We start from the raw sequence: 25,665 nt of genomic DNA on the forward strand, positions 1-25,665 counted from the left end.
TATATTTAAATCTATTTGAAGCAATATATTACCTGTGATGAACAGTAATATTCAGTTCATCTCCAACACTTAATCTATTCTTTGTAGCACCTGGCTCATATCTCTGCGATTGTGACTTCAAATGGTGCAATTTCAGTTAGATTTGCTTCCAACTCAATATTTCTTTTTATTCCTGAATAAAATCTAGATATGATTAGATTATTCTTTTTTATTTTTTAATTATGTTGAGGAATGTTTTTATAAATATTGACTTCATTGATATATTGATATTGATAAGGACTCAACGTATCTGTCGGGTATCTGACATCACGATATGGTGCTATTAATTGGCTTATAAACGGTATTAGTTCAGACGTCTTTCTTGAAACAGTTTTGTACAAAGTATTTTATTTTATAATTTGTGATTTAACTCACGCTATTTATGTGCGCTTTCACTTTCTACTGTGCATTGGGCTGGTTAATGTGAGGTCAGTTTTTTAAGACTATCCAGCTGCTTGTCTATAGTTTTAACGTATAGTACGACTTATTTTCTTGTAACAAATTTTTGTTGAAATTTTGTTCAATACGGAATAAACTTTTGTATTTTGCAGCTTTAATTAGCGACGATGCAATTAACTGACTGAACTTTCTAAATTGAAGTTGATCAATACTCCTATTTAGGTTTTGCACTCTAATTGAATCGCATAATTACTTCTGGGAATCAATGACGGGTTTATTTAATTTTTAGATTAATTGGAAATTTTGTGAAGAGATTTGAACCCGAGAACTTTTATTATCATGTTAGAACCTTGGAGAAATACTAGAACTGGTTTCTCTCATTTTAGCGTAACTTAAGGACCAATTGTTCCATGTCCTCATCGCCACAATGGCAGGAAATTAGCGACGGAAATACGATGATGCTAAATATTTCAGGGGAAAATTTATCCTGACTGAAATATTGAGGATCGAGGACAAATTAAACCATGCAATTTGAAGACTTGAAACTGGCATTCTTCGTTTACTTATTTTTTCATTAATGTTAACGGTAATTTTTTCATACGATTATCCTGAACGAACTTCCACTGATACTATGAAGAAATTTAAAACTTTTCGGTTACGAGGAATTAAATCAAGATTCTTAAATGCGTAGAATGAAGCCTCGAGAAGGCATGCTCACGTAGCGTCGTGTACAGAAAGAGTTGACAAGATTCGAAGGTTTGTGATTGGCGCTGCATCCAATCAATAGCGGCTTCCGAGCCGTCGTGGGGTTTGCACAAAAACTTTAACTCGGTTTTAAAAAGCCGTGTGTCTGGCCAGCCCCTCTCCCCCGCAGCAGCTGTAGACGGGACCTTTAAGTCGCCTGCTGCCTCAGTACGGCGGCCGCTTGCAGGGGAGGTGTACGTTGCCGCCACTTGTGTACCGCCGCCGATACCCGCGGTCGCCGAGACCAACTTTCCCGATATTTACTGGTGTGAAATCGTGTACCTAAACTCTCACTTGGTAAAATTATGATTTGATTCAAAGTGTGTAGACATTTTAATTATGTTTCGTAGTCAACGTTGCCCTATATGTTAAATCAAATGGATTTATAATGAACATCTGCTCTGAGATTCTCGTAAATGTTCAAGGGTGCGACCACCTAAATTCTACTTATGAATAGAGACGCGATCTGCTCACCGTGTAAATGCGTCGAGCCTTGCTAGTGCCGCTACTTCTGGAGTCGCTGTAAAGTAAGAATTTATGTGACTTATTTTTCCCACTGAACATCTCCGACCTTGCTCAATTATGACGGCAAAAAATGGGTAACTCGCCTAGAGTAAAGCGGCCTCATTTGTTCCTGTATTTATTGTGTGTTCCGTTGTGGCGACAGTGACTGAGAACATGCAAACATGTAAGCAAGTGATATCAATTATGAAACAGACTTTGTATTTAAATGCGATGTTCTTTTTCGTTTTCTGAAAATTTCCATAAACAACAGTTTCAAGAAATAGACTAATTCCCTTTATTAATTAATTCACTAAATTCAAACAGATCGTTAACAAGACTAGTATGATTGTATCGGCGTTGTGTAGAGAGTGAATATTAGCGCTACGAGCTGCAGCCTTGCACCGCCGCTCTACGTGACATAAAAAATATGAACTCGAGTGTACGAACGAGTAAACTTTTACGAATTAATTCATCATTTGTTCCGATGATAACCAGAATTTTCCCTTGTTCTATTTGTATCTTCAGTTCCATGTGTGATATACGTGGCGCTTAAAAGATATTTTTTCTTACAGAGTTACTTCATTCATAAATTAACAATTACGATTCCAGCTATTCGGTTCAGTGAAACAATCGAATTACTCATGATCGATTTATAATTATAATTTACATGCGTCATCTGAATTTTTGAGTGAAAAATCATTCGCATTTCCAAAATAAAATCCGTTTACGATACTGTGAGCAACGGAAATCAAATGGTCTCGCGTTATTTTTCGGTGAAATCCATTAGTAAAAAAAGTGTTTGTTAAATTCATGTAACTGATGTCCAGTTGAGCTGTCGCCTGCAGTCTTCATTGACATGAAATAAAGAGCGGCTTCGGTAATTTGTTCGTACAACAGAAAGACTTTTTTCTTTCTAAAATCCCACTCTCGTCCACCGTTCTAGTACGCACCGAAAACTTTCACGGCAATTCCAACTTGATTCGAACCTGCGCAAGCGGTGCTGAAAGATAAAAATCGTTCCCGACGCAAGTATGTCGGAAATGGTCGAGATGGCAGAGCTGCTCGACCGACCCGACAAAATCGAAGTCGCTGTCGATAGCGTTGACGTCCCCGACGAAGCCGAAGACCCCCGAAATAATTCGTTGCTCTCGGGTCGTAAACGACAGCGGTCTGGTTCAGTCACCCCCGAGGAAGGCAATGTTATGAACATCGTAGATAACAGCAGACCCTACGACGAAGAAGCTTCAGGGTCTGCGGGCTGTGAAGATAGGGCTGCTCTTCTGCTCAGGGTTTACCTCAAGATGAAGCTTGGTGAGTTTATCCTTAATTATTTAACCCTTAACCCGCGTTGTGTACCAAATATTCCATCTGGCTCATAATGGGGATTGACAATGGGCTCATATAATGGGGCTCATACAATTCTTAATGTAATTTTTTAGAATATATTTGTCATGATTCGCAGTCCTCCTCAATTTTTATTAATAATAAAAAATTAAATTTTGACAGATGTGTGCCTTAAATAGAGTATGATAGATTGCTTGAGTATGATGATTGCTTTCACTGCAGGAGGAAGCATTCTAAGTATACTCTCACTATTATTGGTATCAAGTTTACTATTTTAACTATGCACTCCGCAATTCTAGGCGGGCACTCTATATACTATTCTAGGCAAAACTCCACTGCTTGGGTAATGCACTCCATATGATTCTATAGGTACAAAATTCCCTTAATGTTTTTGTACACTTTATTCTTCTATGCTTACACTCCATTATTCTTGTTATACACAACACTATTATGTGGTTACTCACTACACTGCACAACTGGTTCACAGTGCAATTGATGGCTGACTTCGTTATAGTTCGACGCCGTGAATGTTGAGTGGCCGCAATATCTGACCGCTGGAAAAACTGTGTTGCGTTGGCGACCGCAGAGCTCATTTCAGCATTGCAAAATTGGCAAAATATTTTTTTCTATTGTGTTTCACAATACTTAATATGTTTATTATTTCAACGCAGCCTGATATTTTATTTTATATATTAGAGTTAGTTCAATGCTTGAAGTAGAAACCAGTTAATCGCGTCCAACACTATAAATAATGGATAGTTTCAATTCCAAATTTTGATTAATTTTGTAGGCGCAATTCGGAATATAAAAATACATAATTTTCCTTTGGAAATTGATGAAACTTAATACAAATCAGATAATTTGTTAAAGCTCCTGCTATTTCTATCAATTAGTTAGATAATAAACTAATTATTGGCTTGATTAAAACCACTTGGGCTAATGATACCTATACATCATTTTATTTTTAGAACTTATATAATGTGGATCATTAATAAAATAATGATCTGAAAGTTAAATATTTGTTAAAGCTTATACTCTCTGTGACAATATAGGTCTTTTTCTCCTGTTTGAAAATGCAATCGATGCTTCCGAGTGCTTGAATCCGAATTTGTATTATTCTTCGAAATCAAAACTAAGTTCATTACGAAATATTCAGACAGGGAAGTGTGATCACTGGCTGGCTGATCTAATTCATTTAAGTAAAGTTCCAGTCTCAATTTTTCAATTTTATTCGTACCGAGAATGCGTTTGAAAAAATCTTAGAATCTTCAGTAATGATAGCTCTATATATTTAAGGTAATTGATGCTCATAATCCAACTAATTTAAGCGAATTCTGACGATGATCGTAAGTTCCCAGAGATTATTGTTATAACTCGAGTATAACGTGTTACTCCAACGATTGCTACGTGCAGTAATCGACCTGAAATAATTTGTGATTGATCGGTTGGTTTGCGAAGCGAAAAAAAATTAACACAATTAAAACTCATTACCGTAGTCAACTTATTCGATAAAGTGAATTCTAATGGAGTTGTTCACAAACTGAACAATATCATTCAGAACACAATAATGCAATAATATCATTAAGTGCTCAATTATAATACAATATTATTCACTGCTCAAAAATTCTGCAATATCTCTCAGAGCGCAATAATATTACAATATTATACACAACACAATAACACCACGTAGTATCATTAACTGCCCGAAAATATTTTAAATATTAAACACGGCAATATAACACTTCAATATCGAATACTGCATTTAGCACAATAACGCTCTATAAAATCCTACACTGAACAGAAACTAGTATATATCATATTGTACATGTACAATATGATATATACTGCCCGATACATGGAACATTCTATAGTTGATTATTTCATAAGGCACTATATTTTCCTCATCGGAAATAGCGTGTTTCTTTCACTATACCTATAATTTATTGATAACTGCGGCTGCAGTTATCAATAAATTATTCGTTTGTTCTTAGTTTGGAATTCGAACAACTCAATTAATGCTACATACAATGAACTACATCTGAGGTTCTATATAGATTTAAATAATGCTTGTTGTATGAGGCTGCAAACTTCGTTTCGTTAAGTGGGGTCTTTTCTCTTGCTTATCAGACGGAAATTTAAGTTTTATATTTCGTTGTCGACAATTTTCTGAAGGAATTCAACGTTCCGAATATGTCCGAGTGCTGCATAATTTCTACAAGTTTTTATTTTAAATTTTGGTAGCGCAACAGATTTTTTTACCGTTGTTATGAAAATTCGGAAAGCTTTTCCTGAATTAATTTATGTGTTCAATGTTTTTTGCCGCTCATAGGTTCACTTTCCGTGCATTAAAACATATGGATTTGAAGATTCAAGCAAAATATTTTTGATGATTGTAAGGCACGGAAGTTAAAATACTTATTCATTAAGTAAATATGAATATATCGTGCCAGGGCAACCTAAATCCTTGCATTGGATCAGCTTGCAAATTGTACATCTTGTACTCCCGCCAATACGTTTTTTTATGACCCTTATAAAACGGAGCAAGTTTTTAACGAACTTTGATTGCATTTCCATCTCAAGCCACGCCCGCCGTCTTAACTCCGCCCCTTAAATCCACCCATCGCTCAGCTCCACCCCAGTCACCCGCTCTTGAATTAACAGCATCTTTTTTTAAATCTGCATCTGCCTCGTTTTGGACTCTGGCAAAATAATTGTCGTTTTACCCGGCACAAAATACCCAGTGTTACGATGAGGTGATGCGTTGAAGTTTCATTTGAAGCTAAATCTAATATTTAGCTATATTTATTTTGATGAAGTAAACCTTGGTAGAAAGTTTATTTGTATTATGATGGAGTTACCCATGGTAAAAAGTTTATATATATTATGATGGAGTTACCCATGGTAAAAAGTTTATATATATTATGATGGAGTTACCCGTGGTAGGAAGTTTACATATATTATAATGAAGTTAAACATGGTAGAAAGTTTATATTTATTATGACGAAGTTACCCATGATAGAACGTTTATATATATATTATGATAGAGTTACTCGTAGTAGCCTAGAAGGAATTATATATTAAATTATGATGGCATTACCCATGGTAGAAAGTTTATATTTATTCTGATAGATTTACCCATATGGTAAAAAGTTTATATTTATTATGATTTAGTTACCCATTGTAGAAAGATTGCAAGATTTCCAACGTGTAATGAGGTAGTGGAGTTCATCACACTCCTGCTTCTTCTTCATTCTTCGTTTAGGTTTTTGTTATCTTCATGTGTTCACTGTGCCTAATGCGTCCAGAAATCAGTTACCTGTTACAAATGGCAATGCCTGTAATTTTTACTCATGAACAATGCGACCTTTGCACATTCTGGCCACTGAAAGCTCCTGCTCATTCACAATGAAAGTATTTTCATTCGCATTGTCGTACTCAGAATCCGTTAAGAATTCTTGCATCTCTATGACATCAGATTATTCATACCATAGCACTGCGCCCTTTAACCTCAGCAAGAAAAAATCTTGCATAAATATGCATACAAAGAAACTGGTGAGTTGTATTTTAGGATTTGTTTGCATGAATTGCGAATCAAATCATTTGAAACAGTTTGGGAGAGGCGAGGCAGCCTGTGCTCCGTCACAACAATAGCATATATCATTTCCGCTCAGCAGCTACCCTACCAAATTCGATCCTGCCTCTTGTTCCTTCGCCCTTTTTTTGACCATGCCAATTTTTTTCGACACTTCGCATTGAGGAGCAGCAACCCTTGCCTGGTCGCTTCTGTGGACCCTCCCAATTCAATTTAAAATGCGGCGTGCCTCGGTTTTTTGGCCCCGCCCGTTTTTTGAGCCCGCCTCTTTGCCCTGAATGTGGATTTTGTCTCCTCCTCTTATTTTTCGTCTCCTCCCATCCTCCTTTTGAGTTTTAACTCCTCCCACTCCAAAGAAATCCTATTAGTAATGCTCGCTCCTGGCGGTCGTCTTGAATGCATCATTAGTTTGCTCCGACAATTATTAAGCGCCCGGCTCATTATCACCATCACTTCCATATAACTTCCTCTATTTGCTTACATTATTTGCCGTATTCTCTTAGTTTTTCACGACGCGCTGTTTTGCATTCAAATTCGTATATTTTAGTCTACACTGAATTGCACCTTATTATTCAATGACAGATAGAAGCAAATAACTCATATGCCAGTCCATAAAAATACCTCTCTTGAAATTAATGAACCATGTTGTAGTATACTAAACATAAATGAATATTGATCCTCGTTTAATATTTCCACGTGCACATTTATATTCTCATGCTAACACCGACGGTCCGCAGCATCCTTCCTGATAAGCGTTCTCACATCCATCATATAGAAGCTATAGAGTCTTCATCTTGTACAAGTAAACGTTTTTGTTGATAATAAATTGTGTTGAATTTATCTCTCGCATCAATAAACAAATTTTGAAACAATTAAATTGAGATTTCAAGTCATATTCAAATAATAATCTCGTTTATTTTCGAGACAGCAGTTTGTTTTTTCTGAATAATTTTAATTTATACTGCAGCTATCATTTCTGATTGAGGCCAGGCCTTATATGATATAACGATCTTTGTTTCAAGCCTTGACTGTATTTTGTATATTATTTACTTTACTTGACGTCATACATGCAAATTTCATACAACCTCTCAACTGTACTACACATAGCACACCTTTAAGAATGAAGGCGCACGCGTATTTGTATGAACACATCAAACACTCACAACAAAAGTGTGTTATATTGAATACCTTACACATACATTGCACCAAGGTACACCCGATACAAGGCCTGTATATGAACCACACAGAACACAAGCCATCTGTGCAGAGCAAGCATGTGTATAGCGGTCACATGAAGCCAGCGATGTAAAGAGAGCCGAGCTCTGCCAATACTTGTAACTCTGCCAATACTTGTTACTGCTCTGCCAATACTTGTTACTGCTCTGCCAATACTTGTTACTGCTCTGCCAATACTTGTTGCTGCTCTGCCAACACTCGAAACATTTTATGTTGAACATTACCTGTCGATTCTATAAAAACTATGCATGTTCGCAAAAAATGTCTGCATGTCTTTCGATCGTAATTTTGTAACAAGCTTGTTACAAAATTACGAATTTACGAATTAATTTTTTTAAGTCCTCAACACTCACCAAATATCGCGGGAATGAGTCATCAATTATCAAAGAGTTGGATTTTTCTCGTCCTTCAAAATTCCATGTGAAGTGAAGCAATTTTTAAATAAATAAGAAATGAAGGTGGAGGAGCGTATTATATAGCTGTTATGCACATTCGCGGCAAAAAGTTTAATTTGAAGCTCGGGCGGAAATGAAACGGCAGTATTTTTTTTGTTCCATATTTTATGAAAAATAATAAACGAGGGTATGCCGATTTATGAGAGAAAATTATATCATATTATTTATTTCCATTTTTTCTTCAACGTTTTTACTTTCAACGGTTAATTTACACTAATTAACAAGGCAAAGCCAAGATGCCCATAAATAGTGCTCTTAACATATATGACTTTACGCCTTATAGGAATAAGTGATAATTATGTCCGCATACTTGAATCAGCATATACTGAAGGCCGAAATATTCTGTACTATAAACATTTTTGTCCTGCATATTAAATCATCTATCCAAATCAAAGGTGCAATTGCAACTAATTTTTATGTTCTTCAATTCTTATATCATTTTTATCGGCAATTCCAACGTTCCATCTTTACTCTATTTATTTCGTCTCGTGTTCAGAGATTATGTCTTGTATCTCAAGAACGAACTCCTTATCGTGTTTTTTCTCCCGAACAATTCTTGAATTGAAAAAAACGAGTGTCGTTCAATAATATTTGTAGGGGCCCATTTCAGTTTTCTGGTGCTAACAAGCGGCCAAATCTTGAGATGTTGTACGATTGTGACGCCAAAGAATCGCTCGGCCTCGGCAAGAGGCAGTCGATAATATCTCCGTGTTTTAATAGGCTCTGTGTACAGGCTCAAAGGGTTCATATTGAATGTACTGAACACCTGGTGTGTGTAAATGAAGCTTTATATTATATATGTGGTCTGGCCGGGCCATACAATACCCAGCTCTCTTATCGCCGCAGCTGCGCGCAGTTCAACTCCAACTGAAGACTTGGAGTGTCAACCGCGAGTTGGTTTCCTATGTTACATTCAACTTCTGATGTTGATTTGATTGGTCAGGAGAAAGTTTTTCACTTAATTTCACGAACCAGATGAATGTTTCATTTAATAACTACACTGCTGGATGAGCAGCTGCAGTATTGATTTGTACCTCAAGTCTGGCTACGATGGTGCATTCCTCAAACTCATGAATGATTCTTACTGACCACTAATGATAGGAAGCAAAATATATATTTGTATTATTATTGCTTTATTGTAATTTACAGTTCAGCAATACTATTTATACAAATAACTTTCCTGATTTATAGGAAATATTATATTATTTATTTATAAACCGAACTTTCCTAATTTATTGGTTTATGCTGCGCTAAACTATGAAATTCACGAAAAAAAGACAAAGATTCAGACAGACAGCCGTGGTTTCAGTTTTTTTTTATTAACGGTGTATCTAGTAACAGAATTATATCGCGTTCTCGATCTCTACCGATATTCGATCGCCAGTGTCAAGTGTAACACTGAACTCTACACGCTGCCCTCCTGACACTCACATAAGTCAATATTAAAAACTCTGCAAAATACTGAACACAAAATTAAACGCAATTGTGTTGATGCACACAGAACTAATACGAACATGAAATTTGAAATACAGTTAGTTTGGGGGGAAATCTAAAGTAATAAATTTGGATAAGATGTATCAGAAATTGTAAGCACTGTTTGATAGATGGGTGCTGAATGAATTAGGACGACGTCTGTACGTCTGTGTGGGTACTGCTTACGCTGGGTTGGCGCTGACCAGAAATCTACAGGATTTTTCTGCCTTAGGACAGAAGCTTCCTCACTGTGCGTAGAATTTAATTCAGTTACTTTTTCACTGTTCATTTCTGTTAACTGTTCATTTCTGTTCACTGTTCATTTCTGTTTACTGTTCATTTCTGTTTACTGTTCATTTCTGTTTACTGTTCATTTCTGTTTGCTGTTCATTTATTTTTACTGTTCATTTCTGTACTTTTTTTCTCTGAGCGTAGAATTTCAGTTATCCTTTATTTATCCAATTATCACTGATTTAGCACTGAAAGTAAAATTCAAGTTTCTTTCCATTATTCTAACCCTGTTGAGATATTTCGCCAACATTATTCTTCTCTCTATTTTCCTCCACCTTTTTCAAAATTCACAGTTTGGAGAAGATCTAGCTCTATTTCTGTTTCCGTTATGACTTTGTTTCAGTTAAGATTCGTTGCGGTTCACGTTGTCATTGCGCGTTCTCATTGTTACGAGTTCAGTTACGATCCGTTCCGATATATTCGATTTACTTCATTGCGCTTTAGAATTCCGTTACGTTCGGTTACGATTTATTCGTCATACTTCATTGCGGAGTTCTAGTTCTGCCTCGAGCTAATCCTAAACTCCTGTGCCAGATCACACATTCCTTTACAGACATCGGCGCAAATCCGCTTACACTCTCTCTTGTGCGCACAGCAAAACCTTCACAAACGCAACGGGATTATATGCCAGCAGATGCTCATCGTTCCTACGCGAAATCATGCAAGTGTTCTAACAAACTGGCCAGCGACAACATGCGTCTGTCACACTCCTATACGTACGTGACGTTATTAAGTGACGTCACGTACATAACATATGTAATGAGCAAGCAGAATGTATTGACTCAATTATTGAACACCTAGAGAAAACCCCAGTAATTAGAAGAACATGGGGATTAAAAAAATCTGGTGGACTGGAAATCATGTTAATTTAAAATCTTTTCATCTAAAAATTGTCTGTCTTAACTCTGGAATTCTATATAGCTACGTGATCAAAAGGAACCTTCGCCACAAAGAAGTCCGAAGACCAAAGAAGCCCAACGTATTGCGCATTTAAGGCTGCTTATTATGCTAATTCAAGGAAAGCTTGCTTCAAATTTGCCACGCATAATTTTATTCACAGGCTTCCATATTGGTCATTGTAGAGAAGACGCAGTTAGGCTTCAATGGTGAGTTTAATTTGCGGACACGTATAGCTGACAAAGAGCGCCTGCAGAGTCAGATAGTTAGCTGCCTGAACATTTAGTTTATTTAATGGTAAAAGAGGAGACCAGTTTATTTAATTCATGGTCATTTAGAACTACCATTTTTAACACTTAAAAGCGTTTTGTTGCTAGAAAAAAGTCAATGATGTATAATAAAATTTAAATTGATATTAATTTATTAAAGTATACACGTCAATTCCTGCATTGGAATGAACAGTTGTTCAAAAATAACTTTTTTAGTCCAATTTTTGCCTTGTACGATAAATATCTTGTGGAAAATTTTATTCGTACAGAAATATCATCTGAATCGTATTTGGTTCTTCCTTCCTTCCCGACTAACCGAAAAAAAAAATTTCATTTATATGTTGAACTTTCCACTCGCGTAATTTGAGTCTTAACATAGTGAGGCATAATATTACTCTACATCAAGAGCGGCAGTTAGCGATGTTTTTCTGATGGCGACTGATGTTTTTCTCTGGCCATCAATTTTCGCCTCAGTAGAGCTATACACGAGTTTCCCCTAAAGTGAGGAGTTGTGCGAAGAAGTCATCCATCTAAATCACGCTTGCACACTGAGCACTTCTAGTTGTCGACGAACTGCGGCTTATTTTTTATTTTATGCGTAGAAACATCTTTATGGATGAGGGTTAAATTTAATTTCGTTTTGAAAAAGATAATTCCTAATTCAAATTGGAATTTTACTTGAAGTCTAAAAGCAGTAGTACTGCTGATCTGCTGCAGTTAAATTGTCATTCATCAGGATGCAAAAATTAAAATTTCGGTGGATTTGATCAAGATTTACACTAAACGTTCTCTTTTTCCTTAAATTGTCAGAGCATTTATTCCCATTGGCGGTTTCCACCAGCATCTTTAATATTGTACTAATCCTAGCGTCTATGCAGCACGCCAGAAATCAGTAATCATTTGTTCCCGGTAACTAAATTATTCTTGTTCACCGATGTCGTCATACAACATGCGTGCGGCATCATATGATGACCAGCAGCGACCTGAAGCAGCTTTATCTGCTGATGGATGACTAAGCCAGAGGATAAACAATCGGAAATTTTGATGCGTGGGAACCAAATTTTCGCAAGTGTATCCAGCCCAGCTGAAAATAAATTTAAATTTTTTTAATGAATAGTTGCACTCTAATCATTAAAATTAGTAGCAAGGTTCTTTATGCGTGTGCATATACAACGATAAGCCAAATAAAGTTCTTATTTTAGCTTAAAAATTTATTCTCCTATGCTAATTAAATGGAAAGACGAAATTATTAATATAAAAAAATGTTAATACATATTCGATATAAAATAATAATAATCACTTGTTCTTTGCAGGGAAGCTAGTGGAAGAACAGCAACTACAACACCACCAAAAACGACAATCAGACCACTCAGGTGACAATAGTGATGACAACTCGGCAAGTGGTGAAGGTGGTGACGGTGGTGAACCACCAACGCCTCCCCACACCCCCCAGCGGGAGTTTCTGGCAAGGGTGGAAAAAATGCAGCCTGAGCGAGCGTGTTACGTGCCGCGAGTCTCACACTTCCAGCACCTTGATCTCCAGCAGCAAGCACTTCATGCCAGGGTATGTATCAATTCTTTATTTTCAAATTTAAATTCGTCATTTACAATTCATCACATGTTCAGTAATTCTTTTGTATTACATTTTTGTAGTACAACTTAGTCGTTTTACTTGACTAGTTTTATGTCCCTGTACTTATTAATTAGAGCTTTCGTTTGGAGCTTTTTTCTGTAAAATTGATGTTGATGAATTTACCAATGCAAGTAATTTTTTCGTGTTTTCCTCTTAATCATCAGTGGTTTCGATGAAGTCACTATAATTGATGGTTGCAGTGTGATAAAAATGTACATAGTTATAATAAATAACTAGGCACACAAGCATTGATTCATATTTTTATTAGCAGTCCCTATGTAAAATTTTTGTAAAATTTATATCCCAGAAATTTTTTTCAGCAATTTCCCAAATAATCTTGAAAGAACTTAGTATTGGTTATGCGCTGACGTTATGTTTGTCTTTTTATTCATTTTTTAACTGAATTCTAGTCGTATCTGAATTTTCATCATTCATGTTTTCCATTGTGCAAAGTTGATATAATAATAAAATTATTTTGCCTACTCTTAGCACAATTTTAATTTTATCTGGCAAAATGAACTGTGTTTATCAACTAAACACTTGACGTTTTGTACCCTGCGTGACATCGTTTACGTTGCTCCGAGGCCTTGCACTACTGAAATTATGCACTTACTGAAACAAAACAATCAAGCGCTGGATAACAAGACGCGGCAATCAACTTAAGATTTTATCGCTCAGCGCATGTTCAATAAAGTGTCAGTCAGGGCGGTTAGTCAAGCAGTCAGTCGAGGTGGTTAGTCAAGCAGGTAGCTAATTGTGTTGGTCTCAAACATCATCTTTGCGACAAACAACGAAAACCTTGATTCACTTTATCGTACTTCTTGCTCCCTGGAGTCAGGTATGTTTGATGTGCTTCAGTCGCCGCCACAACTGTGTATGTGTAGGCTGATCAGGTCAATGCATCAGTAAGCTATCAGATTTGTTATCAAACTCAGATGAGTGATTCCATTTTCCAGCCAATTTTGTTCAAAAATCATTTTAAATCCAATCATCGACCGCAAACATCTCGTTTTACCATAAAAATGCAATTTTAGTCATTCATTTCATATATCATTAACAAATTTCTCCAATTTCTAATAATAATAGTACGTTGCCGCATTTTTCAGTGGTGACAGTTGAAATTTATATTTTTTTACTGGCCAGAGATTATCTAACTTTTTGCCTTATCGTTTCACCGCAATCCTGCAATCGCTGAATGTTGTTGACAGCTCTTAGCTCTACGCTGTCCATATAATATCCTCATTCACTTAAGAATAACATTACATGTATTTAAATTTATGCCCTGCACTGGCTCACAATATGTCAACTCAGAATTCAGATACGAATTACGTTATTGATAAGTGGACGAGTTTTTCCCGTGTGTTGTGAATAGTAAACTTGACAGCGACGTGAATACCAAATGGAAAAAAAGAATGAATTTATCGGTATGGGCACTTGAGCAAGTTTTCAGCCATGTGTTTCGGACCTCTTCGAGTTATTGATGAAGAACAGCGCTCGTTATTTCCTCGAAATGAACAATGCGGAGCCACAATTAGAGCCGCAAACACGCCTTGTTTGCCTCCTGGAAACGCTTAATTGCTTACATCAGATATTCAAGTAATGGCTTCAGTCTGCTATAACAATGCCTTGACTTATTACTGTCCTAAAATCGATAATTGATGAACCTGCCAAGATATAACCGCTATTAAACTTAATTCCTATTTTTAAGTAAATGGTTCAGTGGTAAAAGTCACTCATACTTTAGGCGCATCCATAATAATCCACCAAATTGTTTGTAGAGAAAACGCTCTCCGGTTGTCAATTTCAGCCCAGCGGCAGTGACAGGAGAAGTGACAAATAAAGGCCTTTTAAGGTAACGAGTTCTGAGGACCAGTAATGCCACTCATTTCTTGTGCACTCGACTATACGTGACACACTCGTCAGTAACACCTGCCATTATTTGCCTTCCGAGAAACGCGCCAAATTCTAAAGTTTGTCAATTATTATTCGACAAATTGCACGATCACGAAAGGCGTGTGCCATACGACCAACTTTAACGACTCGAACAAAGTTCATAAGAATATTACAGTGTTAGTCCAAGATCGATACGACGTAAAATACGAACTTTTGTGATCATTTTTGTGAAGAAAAACTGCGATGAATTTAAAAGCAATCAGTAGAACATACTACATTTTCGTGCAATAGCTTCATGCATATTTAGGTTCTCAATGTGATACGGCGCCTGAGGTACAAGAAACTATTTGAGTTCTCTACAAAGTGGATGAATTTTAAGCTAACGCTTCCGTAGTTATATGATCAAACTTGCGCAAACTTTCAGTCAAACATGCAAAGCTCGGCTTAAATTTGAGACATAGAAACTTCTGACAGTCAATTTACCGAGACCAGGAAGTATATCGTCGTGTTTAGTTGGAAGTGAAAACGCTGAGGTGTAATTATGAAGGTAAAGAACGTTGAAACTTCGGTGATACGTCTGGGCTATTTGAACTGGCATCGATCCGCGGGTGCCAGCTATAGTGAACGCTGTAGTGCGGCATTAGAGATATGAAATGATATTAAATTTAAATGTAATTATACTTTTTCGCAAATATATCCGTACAAATTCGTGTCATATGTTAACATATCATGCTTCTAAATCTGGGTTGCTTTTTTCATCAAAGCCCAGTGATGAAAAATCGTCAAGTTTTTGAAAATTACTTATCAATTTCTATTTTAAAATTAACTGATTCTACGTCATTAACTATTTTGCGGCCAAAATTCAAACCAATTTATAGTTTCAAGTTGCGAAATTGGTCACTATTTATACCAATTTCATTGTAAAATTTATACTATCGTCCCTATTATGTGCGAGCCTTTTCTTAAAGAATAATGGACAATTGTGGTGGTACAGAGATTATTTGGTGCCGAGATACATGCAAGAAGCGTATATTTCTGGCAGACATTAGCGAGCGAGGCGCGTGAAGGATGTAAATGAGACGGAGACGTGGCAGCGACTGAGGGTAGAGAGACCAGCGCTGCTTCTTGTTGCACTCTCAGCCTATTACCGGAGTTCTTTTTTATTTACGTGTTATTAGCGTCTTGTTTGTGCATGAATAGAATATCCTATTAAGATTCAGATATTTTTTATACACATATTGTAACATGGTGGACTTTTATCAGGTCCGGCAGAATCCGTTGCTTCTTTTCATGAATTATATTTTTGTAATAATGCCCCTTCCAAACGTCGAAGCATAGTATTTAGTTAATTTGTTACTTCGTACGAAATTTTGATACTGATTCATGAAATAAGACGGTATAGAGATTATAAATTCTTTTAGACACGGAATAAGTAAATGTATTATGAAATTGCATTATACGGTATTAATAACTTATTGAATAATTTATAGTAGAGGAATTTTTATTAATAAATTCAGTCTCAATTACCTGTAAGGATCTAGGTTGCTAAAAAATGGCATACGTTTGGCATACACACACGCAACAACAAAAAATTAATTGGTAAGATTGTGATATTCTTTCTTATGAAATGAAAAGCTTTTGTTTTTACCGGAAGTTTAATCAACCAAATATATAACTAAAACATAACTACAACGCTCTGACTTTTAGAAGAGACTTTAAAATCTTTTACATGATACAACGCAAATAATAATTAATCGATACGCAACAGAAGATTCAGGCGCAATATACTGCGTAATTAAAGAAACCGTCGCCACCACAACGAGACCTCCCAGCAGTCCGAATGAAACGCCGCCGCCTTTTGAGGGCAAAAACTAGCGTGGTTTGTCACTCCGAGTGTACCCATGTGATTGTTTGCAGCAAACACTATTTATGTTGCTTAATTGCTTTAAAATGGATGCGCTATGGGTGAAGAAATCTCCCACAAAATCATTGATTAACTAGCTTCATGGCTACAAATTATACACACTGTGGGTGACCAAACCTGTCAAGGACAGCATGAAATTTACAACATTATTTCACTGCATGTACTTGAAGGTTCAGTTATCATCACAGATACAACCGTTTAATTTTACACGCTCTGTCTGAGAGCAGGTATTTGCTTTCAAAAAACGCAAGTTTTATTAAATCTCAGGACAAAGTTTAAATTTCTATTATTCGGAGCTAGAGGATTAAATGAGTTTCGCCTTTTTCGCGTGCCTTCAGCTTGAACATTTTTATTATTGATCAAGAGCAGACGATTGTTCTTCGCCCGACATAAATATCGGGCAGTAAAGTTTTCCCTTCGATTTAGTAATAGTCAATGTTGCTCAAATTAGTAATTTCGAATATTACGCTTGGGGCTTAGCTCGAATATTCTATCTCACTTAATACCGGTGCGTGAAATTTGTGAGAAAGAGACGGCTAAAAAATTCAATACATCACAAAATTTTGAATACTGGTTTTGATTTTTATTTTCGGCTGCTGATTATTATTATATTGAGCAACTCAGGATTATCTTTGCCGATCAAATTAATACCGGTTCAGACATTAGTCTGCCATAATTCCTAATATACATACGCTGAATCTAATATATATGTATTTGCGCTGTTTTAACTAATGCGAGAACGCACGGCACTTACAATGGCAACAGAACTTTTCTTTGCACTTTTTAGAAGATTGTGGCAGAGAATCATAAATTATTAATATTGAACCTGATAAAAAGGACAGCTTAGTTATACTTACGTTTAATGGTGTCCAGGAGTTTGATCATCAAGCCGGTAATTTGTGCGTTAACTCTTTAAAGTCCAAATTTTATTGGCTGACAAGCTTACGTAGCCAATAACGAACACCGGTATATTTGAGTACGTAACTAATTAATGTTCGTAGATATCCAGCCTAGTTTATTATTGAAAATAAATGGTAGTGTTTAATGAATAGTCACGAATGACGGTACTAATTAACGGTTAATTATAGGAATTTTCAATATAACTTTTAGGAATTAGTGTATAGGAAGTTTAGGCTAAAATGTTGTGTAGTTGAATTTTGTACATTTTTCATCTCGTTCATAATTCACTCTCACTTCCTCGAATGCATTTCATGGCTACCATTAAAATGAAGACAATTAAGCAAAGGACATTTGAATTCATTGAATTTCATTCAACCAAATTCCACCACTGAGGAAATTCAAATCAATGTTTTTTTACATACTAATTTACGAAGTATTTTTAGCTCTTTGTCTACAGATTTTTCTATCTATCATCTTTTATTATATATTCTCTATATTTTATATGTGTACGTGAATGTAGTGTCAAGTATTGTTAAATATGCAATATGGCCTACAGATGGTTGGCAGAGACAGCTTCTCGACGCTGCTGACGCTAGCAGCTCTGCAGGAGAACGGCAACAACGCTGCAGCTGCTGCAAGTGCTGCGTCTGCAGGAGTCGCTGCAGCAGCAGCAGCAGCTGCAGCAGCAGCAGTATCAGCAGCAAACAGCACTGGATGCGTCCCCCTCCCCCCCTCGCTTGACCCCCACAGATCCCTCCCCGCCACCCCCACCACACCAACCTCCACAGGTCAGTTCAATACAAGCATCCACTCAGAAAAATCAATGAGTCATTGTCCAAAAAATTAATTACTCCATACCCACAGCACGAGCAGATAGCGGACACTCAAACACCCTTTAGTCAGGCCAAACTGAGTCATGGTGACTCACACTGGAGCAAAAAACGCATCGCTATCCTTATCTTGTCTCGCCTATTACCCTGAGTCTTTATAGATCTAAACATTAAATCCTCTAATTTATATCGTTTAATGCTTCATTGTAACTTTCCGTGTTATCATACGTTTTGCTTGTTGTTTGTTTTCTCACAACAGACGATTAAAAATTATTCTATCTCTTTGGCAATCCATTCAACAATTTTCCTTCTTACTTTAAAGCCATTCATTATAATCACAACCATTCCATTATTATCACTGTCATTTCATTTATTATTGATGCCATTTCATTATTTTATCTGTTCGACAATCCACATAATGATAAACCGTTTCATTTCACCGCCATATCCCGTTCCTGCTGTCGTACCGAATGCAAATTAAGGAAAATAAACAGAGTTCCACTACATGCTTCTCCTACGGGCCTTATCTGTTAAGAATGTATTAAAAAATACATATAATATCAATGACTATCAAATTTTAGTGTATAAATTTATATAAGAATGCCAAGAAAGATTGTGCTCAACGTTTATCTACGTAAACGAGGATAACATATCTTCAGTTATAAATAATAAACCGAACCATGCAGTTCAATAAATTTGTTAAGGAATATTCATATTCCCGTAATGTAATTACTGCAATGACGAAAGGACCCGAATTGTAAGTAACATCGGCCACTGAAATGCTTTACCAAACCTAATTCTTACCTCAGTTGCAACCTTTTTGCTGCAAAGAGTTGCTCAAACACTCATTCCTACCAGAATTATAATTAAATTTTCCTCGTGAAGGGCTTTAGGTATAATTATTAAAGGGAAGCGTCATGACCTCCCGTGTTGCACAATTGTGGTGCCCGATGTAATTAGCGGCCCGACCCTCATGCCCAATGGGGCATGTGTGGCATCGCTTGTGTGGGCACAAGAAAAACACGCAATTCTCCCGCCACTGAGACATATGGGACCACCGCGCGTGCAACGCCTGCTCGGCTGAGCCGCTTCATATTGTAGTCGTTGCTTCATTTGTTGTCACCATCATGTGTGTATGGTGCTTCGTGGTGCTCGGTGCTTCATTTGTTCCACTGCTTCATCGGTGCCCAACGCTTTATTGTTTTCGGGGCTTCATTTGTTCCCATCTTCATATGTGCCCAACGCTTCGTTGCGTTCGGTGCTTCATTTATTCCCATCTTCATCTGTGCCCAACGCTTTGTTATTTTCGGTGCTTAATTTGTTTCACTGCTTCATCTGTTCCCGATGCTTCGTTGTGCTCCGTGTTTTAATAGATTCCAATACTTTGTTTCATTTGATGCCACTGTAACTCCATTTCTCTCTTCTATTTTTGTTTCTTCTGCATAATTGATTCAACATTCCATGTGCCCCATTTTTATCATTTGTTAGCGAGACCTTCAGTTCAAATTTTGTTGATTGTCAGTCCGCGCCTCACATTTGTTTCCTTCACTTAGGCGATGCCGGGCCCAGCTAGGCAGGTCGCTGCCCATGGGCCCGCCCGCTAAAACGAGCGCTTACTATTCATTCTCTTTACAGCTGTGACGCCGGGCCTATAGCTGGGCACGTCGCCGGGCCTAGCTGGTCCGCCTGTTCGCCCGTCAAAATTAGCGCTTAACATTCATACTCTTTACAGCTGTTACCCCGGGCCTAGCTAGGCAGGTCGCTGCCCATGGGCCCACTCACCCAAAGAAACGCTTGACATTTATTCTCTTTACAGCTGTGACGCCGGGCCTAGCTGGGCTGTCGCTCACGGGCCAGGGCTCGGCGGCAGGCATGTCGCTGCCCAGAGACCCGCTCGCCAAGACCAGCGTCGACTACACGCGCTACGTGAAGCGCTTCTCGTCGGCGCTCGAGTGCGGCGCCCCCGCCTGTCGGGAGCTCAACCAAAGGTAAGGGCGCCTCCTCTCGTCTCGCAAAATGACGTTCATTTGCTTTGGAGTTGGTGACGCTCTTTATAGTCGGTTGCATCGAGCGATCTTAATGGCAATTAAAATTATTAATCTTCCTGTTTGCACTAGATCATTAAAAAGCCTAATTTTCAAGTGAGCGCAAACCGGCTTTTTGAAGTATTAAGCATACATAGTTTATTATGCAAAATTCAGTGTTCATTGTTCGAAAATTTCGTTTTTACGTTAAACTCTTTATTTTTTGTTTCAATTAATGCTTTAATATGTCTATATAAAATAACGTAGGACATTTCTTCACTTACTAGGTCTCATAGATAGATAGATTTGATAGCTCATCTACTCGCTAGAAGGGACTAACTTTACTCGTGGTTCTCACCTTAGAGTATTACTTAGTGTAACAGTGCTAAAACCTTGCAAACGAATAACGTTATAATTTCCAAAATTAAAGAGGCAATTCAAATGTGTGTGAGTTCATCGCAGAATATTCTAAAGTAGTTACGTAGATTAAATAGTTATAACGAGCCACACACTTAAAAACTTGAATTTCACTTCCAGAATCGCATTTCTGGCATTTACCAAAAATGAATTTACCTACGGTGCATTTTCCTTAGGCAATATCACTATCTAAATCTTCGCTTGTAAATTGAAATCAAAATGAACATTTTAAAATAATGTCAAATCACATGAAACCTTTTTTGTCAAGCGCCATAATGTAAGACGTTTAATATATCATGTGGCTGGGTTTTGGTGTACATGAGTGCCTTAATAATGGGCCTGTCGTCGCCTCCTAACATGAATGACGGCTACTTGAGTATAATTGACGAGCCGAGGGCGTTAATGGGTGCCAAGGGAAGGTATAGAGGCGCTTCTAAGCGTCGTAGGCATTTTAGCGAACGTTGCCACAATTCGTCATAAGCCTTGCGACTGACGGACGTCCTGTCATTTTTCACCAAAGCAGGGAGCATTTCCACTGCCTCGAGTGCACCAACAAAATCTTCAGCAAGAAGGAGGAAATGATCAGGCACTTCAAGTGGCACAAGAAGAGAGACGAGAGCTTGCAGCATGGCTTCATGCGTTATTCTCCCACTGATGATTGCTCCGACAGGTTCGCCGCCTGCTCGCACAACCGCAAGCAGACACATTATCACTGCCTTAAAGTACGTTAAAGAATGAAACGTTTACTCTAATGTAACTTTCTCGTTTTTTTTTAAACTTTTGTGCAACAATATTTTAAATGTTTTTATTTTTCAGCAATATTCTTAGTATTCACGAGAATTTGTCACATGATGATTTTTATCGGTAACAGATTTTAATATTCGTTTTTTTTTATGTGATATTTACTTTGTTTATTTTGTATGATAATTTTGTGATATTTATCGATGATATTTTTTGTTAATTTCGCGTACCGCTTCTTGAACAATATCGAGATTCGAAGCTATCATATTCTTACTAAGACCGTTTACAACTTAACCTCAGGAGGGATGCGACAAGGTCTACATCAGCACATCAGACGTTCAGATGCACGCCAACTACCATCGTAAAGACTCAGCCATCATGCAGGAAGGCTTCCAGCGCTTCAGGGCGTCTGAAGATTGTGCTCAAGTGGACTGTACTTACAGTGGACAGCGCACTACGCACTTCCACTGCATGCGCGACAACTGTAACTTTACATTCAAGAACAAGGCTGATATGGGTGAGTTGAGGATGGTGCATTTTTGCCTTTCCTTCCTGGGATGTTTTATGTGTTACGATTTCAGTGTCATTAGACGGTAAAACGATCAATGTAACGTCTTTTATCGTCTCTAGTTGTTACCAGTATTTTCCCCTGTTTACGTGGCCAAGTACGAACTGATGTTCAAAATAACCATCGTGTCATCGTTTCTCGATTACTCATTACTGATTAACGAAGATAAGTGGGGCATGGGGCACAGTGAACATGGGGGGATGGTGTGAACCGTAAGTTATTTATGTATTAAAGGATTTTCTTTAACAATAAATCAGGGTAGTAATGGCACATTAGTTAGTGCTTTGATTGACCTAGAAGAGAGAGGTGTCGTGTCTTTGTAATATAAAAAAATTTTACGTGTCCAACCCAACTTTCGTGGGAATATTGAAACATCAAAGAATATTGCCTTCAACAAAAATTGCCTTCAACTAAATACAAAATAATTGCCTTCAACTAAACTTCCATTATTGCCTTCAGCTAAAATTTTGGTACCCAACTTTCCCTTACTCTTTGCTTCATCTTGCGTGTAATTCATGACAACGGCTTTTTTTTTAGGTATTCTAGATTTAGATTATTAAATAATTTTTCATTATATATCATAATGATTATGTTACAGAGAAACACAAAACATATCACGTCAAGGACGAACAGCTCACCAAAGACGGCTTTAAGAAGTTCATGAAGCAGGAGGACTGTCCGTTCGATGGCTGCAAGTTCTCGCGCGTTGTCAACCACATTCACTGCATCAGGCCAGACTGTAACTACGTCCTTCACTCGTCTAACCAAATATTCGCTCACAAGGTGAGGCTTTCAACATAAGATCAAAATTATCGATGACAAAAATAAATTTTAAAAGAAAGTAGAATTCATATCTGTCAATTGATTATAAAAATATTTGTAATTTCGCCGAGAGTTAAGTAAGCTTATGCTCAGACCAATGTGGGAAAATCGTCCTGAACTGAGACTGATATTAAAACTTATCTTTATCAGAGCTGCCACGAATCAGAGCAATGAGAGTGACACTGTGACCTATAATCACATGTACAGAACTTGGAGGAATTTATACCTAACTTCTTAATCATCTGCCACACTAAAATTTTGTGTCGCGCGCATTTTATGTGATCAAACTTCTAATTTTGAAACCATGTTGCGTTTGAGACGTTCATCAATTCGGTAATAACTTGAAAAGAAATAGATGCTGGCAAGAGTTTATTTTTAGAATGGGATTTTATCAAATTGAAAAGTAACTAAATTGAAGTCTGAGAATTCACCCTTAAAATAAAAACATTGATTCAAAAGTAATGATAAAATAAGGTTAGTAATGCAAGCGAATAATACTGCATAGATAAATTTTGAAACTAACGTATGTACAACTCACTCGCAGCGGAAACATGAGCGGCAAGACCACGACCAGAACTACCGGAGGTACCGTCTAGCGCAGACCATGCTTGGTATACATGATACCCACCCAGCCCTCAACCCTCTGTTGCATGAGGCTCTTCGGCCCATGACAGGACTACCTCCACCCATGCTCTCCATGGGCCAGGAGTTGCGATCGGATGATTCTTCTTCCCCAACTGTTACCCAAACTATTGGGGTGCCACCTGCCAACCCCATGCAACGGCCTTCCCCGTTTCTGATGGGTGGCTTTCCTCCACCAACTGTGATGGACCCAAACCACCCGTTGGCTAGGTTCCTTGGGGTCATTCCCCCGACCAGCCACCCTTACTTCCCGGGGGGATCAGCAGCAAGTTCAACATCCACTCCCACCAGCTCTTCGGGCCCTTCCTCCCCCGTTGACCTAACCACCGTCACAGATGACAAGACCTGGCAGAGGTATATGTGTCTGGTAGGTCGCGATGACCCATGCCACTGCGAGGCGGCGGGTACTGAGCACTGGCACTGCGAGGACTGCGATCTGGTCTACAGTTCGTTGGACATCGCCAAAGATCACGGCAGGGCGCACGAGCAGCTTGCGTTGGTCACTGAAGAACAGTTTCATCGCGTCATGCCCGGGGATCTTACCCGCCCGTGCCCACACCACTGCCCACTACAGGACAGATCTGAGCACTTCCACTGTAAAATGGTTAGTAGATATTTCCGTCACTAGTCGAAGCTTTTATTATTTAGATAAAAGTTTTTATTATATTTTTGTATCACAAGTTTGTAAACATATTATATATATTTATGAATTGCGGATGTTTGAATCGAAAATAAATTTTTGAACATTTTCATTACAAATGAGATCTCCAATATTTTTTTGCTTATGCACTATTTTATTTCTGCATAATGTCTCATGGTATTTCCCAGAGAGACCGAGTCCTATAAACTCAATTAATTTTACTCTGTGTTTACTCTAATGCCTTGCGTCCTATCATACCTGCTATAAAGGCAAGCAAATTACATTCATCGATGCAGGTATTACATCATTGAAATGAATGTATTCGTTGCATTCACATCGTTATTGGAAATATTTATACTATTTTATTGCTCCGTGAGCATAATTTAACACGACGTAATGTGTCGGCACAGGACGGCTGCTCGGAACTCTTCACGTTATCGGACAAGTCGTTCCGCCGTCTGGAGCACAGCCGCATGCACGACTACGCGCGTCAGATGACACACGCGCTCCCCGCCAGCTCGCCCTCCACTCACGTCTACAGCGGCGTCGCCTCCGTCACCTCCATTGACTCCATGTTCAAGAGGAAGCGTGGCAGGCCGCCCAAGAACCGGATTGTCGAGGTGACTCTCATTCCACGCTTACAAGAATAATTAATTCCTGTTTTTGATAAACTTAATATCAACGTTAAGTTTTATGCAGATAGTTTTACAGTATCATAGGCAATATAGAGTAATGACTTTCAGCCCACGCTAAAAAAGACAATTTGAGGCCAAGTTTACTTTTATTTGAATAATTTGATAGCTTTTTGGCTAATGATATGTCATCTCGGGTTCTCAATTTTTTTTTTTCCTCAGAACTGAGTGAATTTTTGCAAAAAATAATGTTTCTGAATCTAAGTAATATATCAGCAAGAATTTATCATGAATTTCGAATTGATCGGCCATTTAATACAGTTATTTCTTAATTCTTCTTGAATGGTATGAGCGAGCGTTGTACGCATGCATGGGCACTTGGTGAATTTAGATCCTGATTTAAAAAGTTTCTCGGAAAAAAGGTTGATCAAAAACATTAAAGAGAGCTTAGATGTATCTCATGAGTACCTCAAATTTGTATTAATGTTCTCTCGATTTTCTCCCACAGGTTTGGAATGATTGTGTAAGTGTACTTTTTGCTGTTTATTCACCGCAGAACTTAACAAACTAAATTGCTTCATAACCCACTAATGATCTTTTTTATGCTTGTCGCAAACCATGTAAGTTTATTCAATCGAATAGCTGGTGCAATAACACTAGAACCAATGCATCCATCTAATTTTCGTTATATTAATAAATAACAAATGTTGTTGCACTCTGTTTCATTGATCTCAACCGCCATCCAAAAATAAAAGC

The 25,665-nt window shown here is 37.7% G+C and overlaps 1 protein-coding gene across 5 annotated transcripts in view; it reads left to right on the forward strand.

The window, feature by feature from the left end:
* The first annotated feature begins 1,371 nt into the window (after positions 1–1,371).
* The window catches only part of LOC108666399 (zinc finger protein castor homolog 1), a 31,358-nt gene continuing 7,064 nt past the window's right edge, over positions 1,372–25,665 (forward strand). For 2 of the 5 annotated variants that reach the window (XM_018153270.2, XM_018153273.2), the window contains exons 1-10: positions 1,372–2,997; positions 12,557–12,807; positions 18,150–18,381; positions 20,240–20,411; positions 21,385–21,586; positions 21,906–22,122; positions 22,772–22,956; positions 23,540–24,241; positions 24,688–24,897; positions 25,418–25,432. In XM_018153270.2, coding sequence (XP_018008759.1) covers positions 2,718–2,997; positions 12,557–12,807; positions 18,150–18,381; positions 20,240–20,411; positions 21,385–21,586; positions 21,906–22,122; positions 22,772–22,956; positions 23,540–24,241; positions 24,688–24,897; positions 25,418–25,432 — 2,466 coding nt within the window. In that variant the 5' untranslated portion in view covers positions 1,372–2,717. The remainder of the gene's footprint in view (positions 2,998–12,556; positions 12,808–18,149; positions 18,382–20,239; positions 20,412–21,384; positions 21,587–21,905; positions 22,123–22,771; positions 22,957–23,539; positions 24,242–24,687; positions 24,898–25,417; positions 25,433–25,665) is intronic. The other 3 variants (XM_018153272.2, XM_018153271.2, XM_018153274.2) reach the window with 3 other exon arrangements.

This window comes from Hyalella azteca, unplaced genomic scaffold, assembly GCF_000764305.2.
Source record: "Hyalella azteca isolate HAZT.00-mixed unplaced genomic scaffold, Hazt_2.0.2 contig14448, whole genome shotgun sequence".
Lineage (NCBI taxonomy): Eukaryota > Metazoa > Arthropoda > Malacostraca > Amphipoda > Hyalellidae > Hyalella > Hyalella azteca.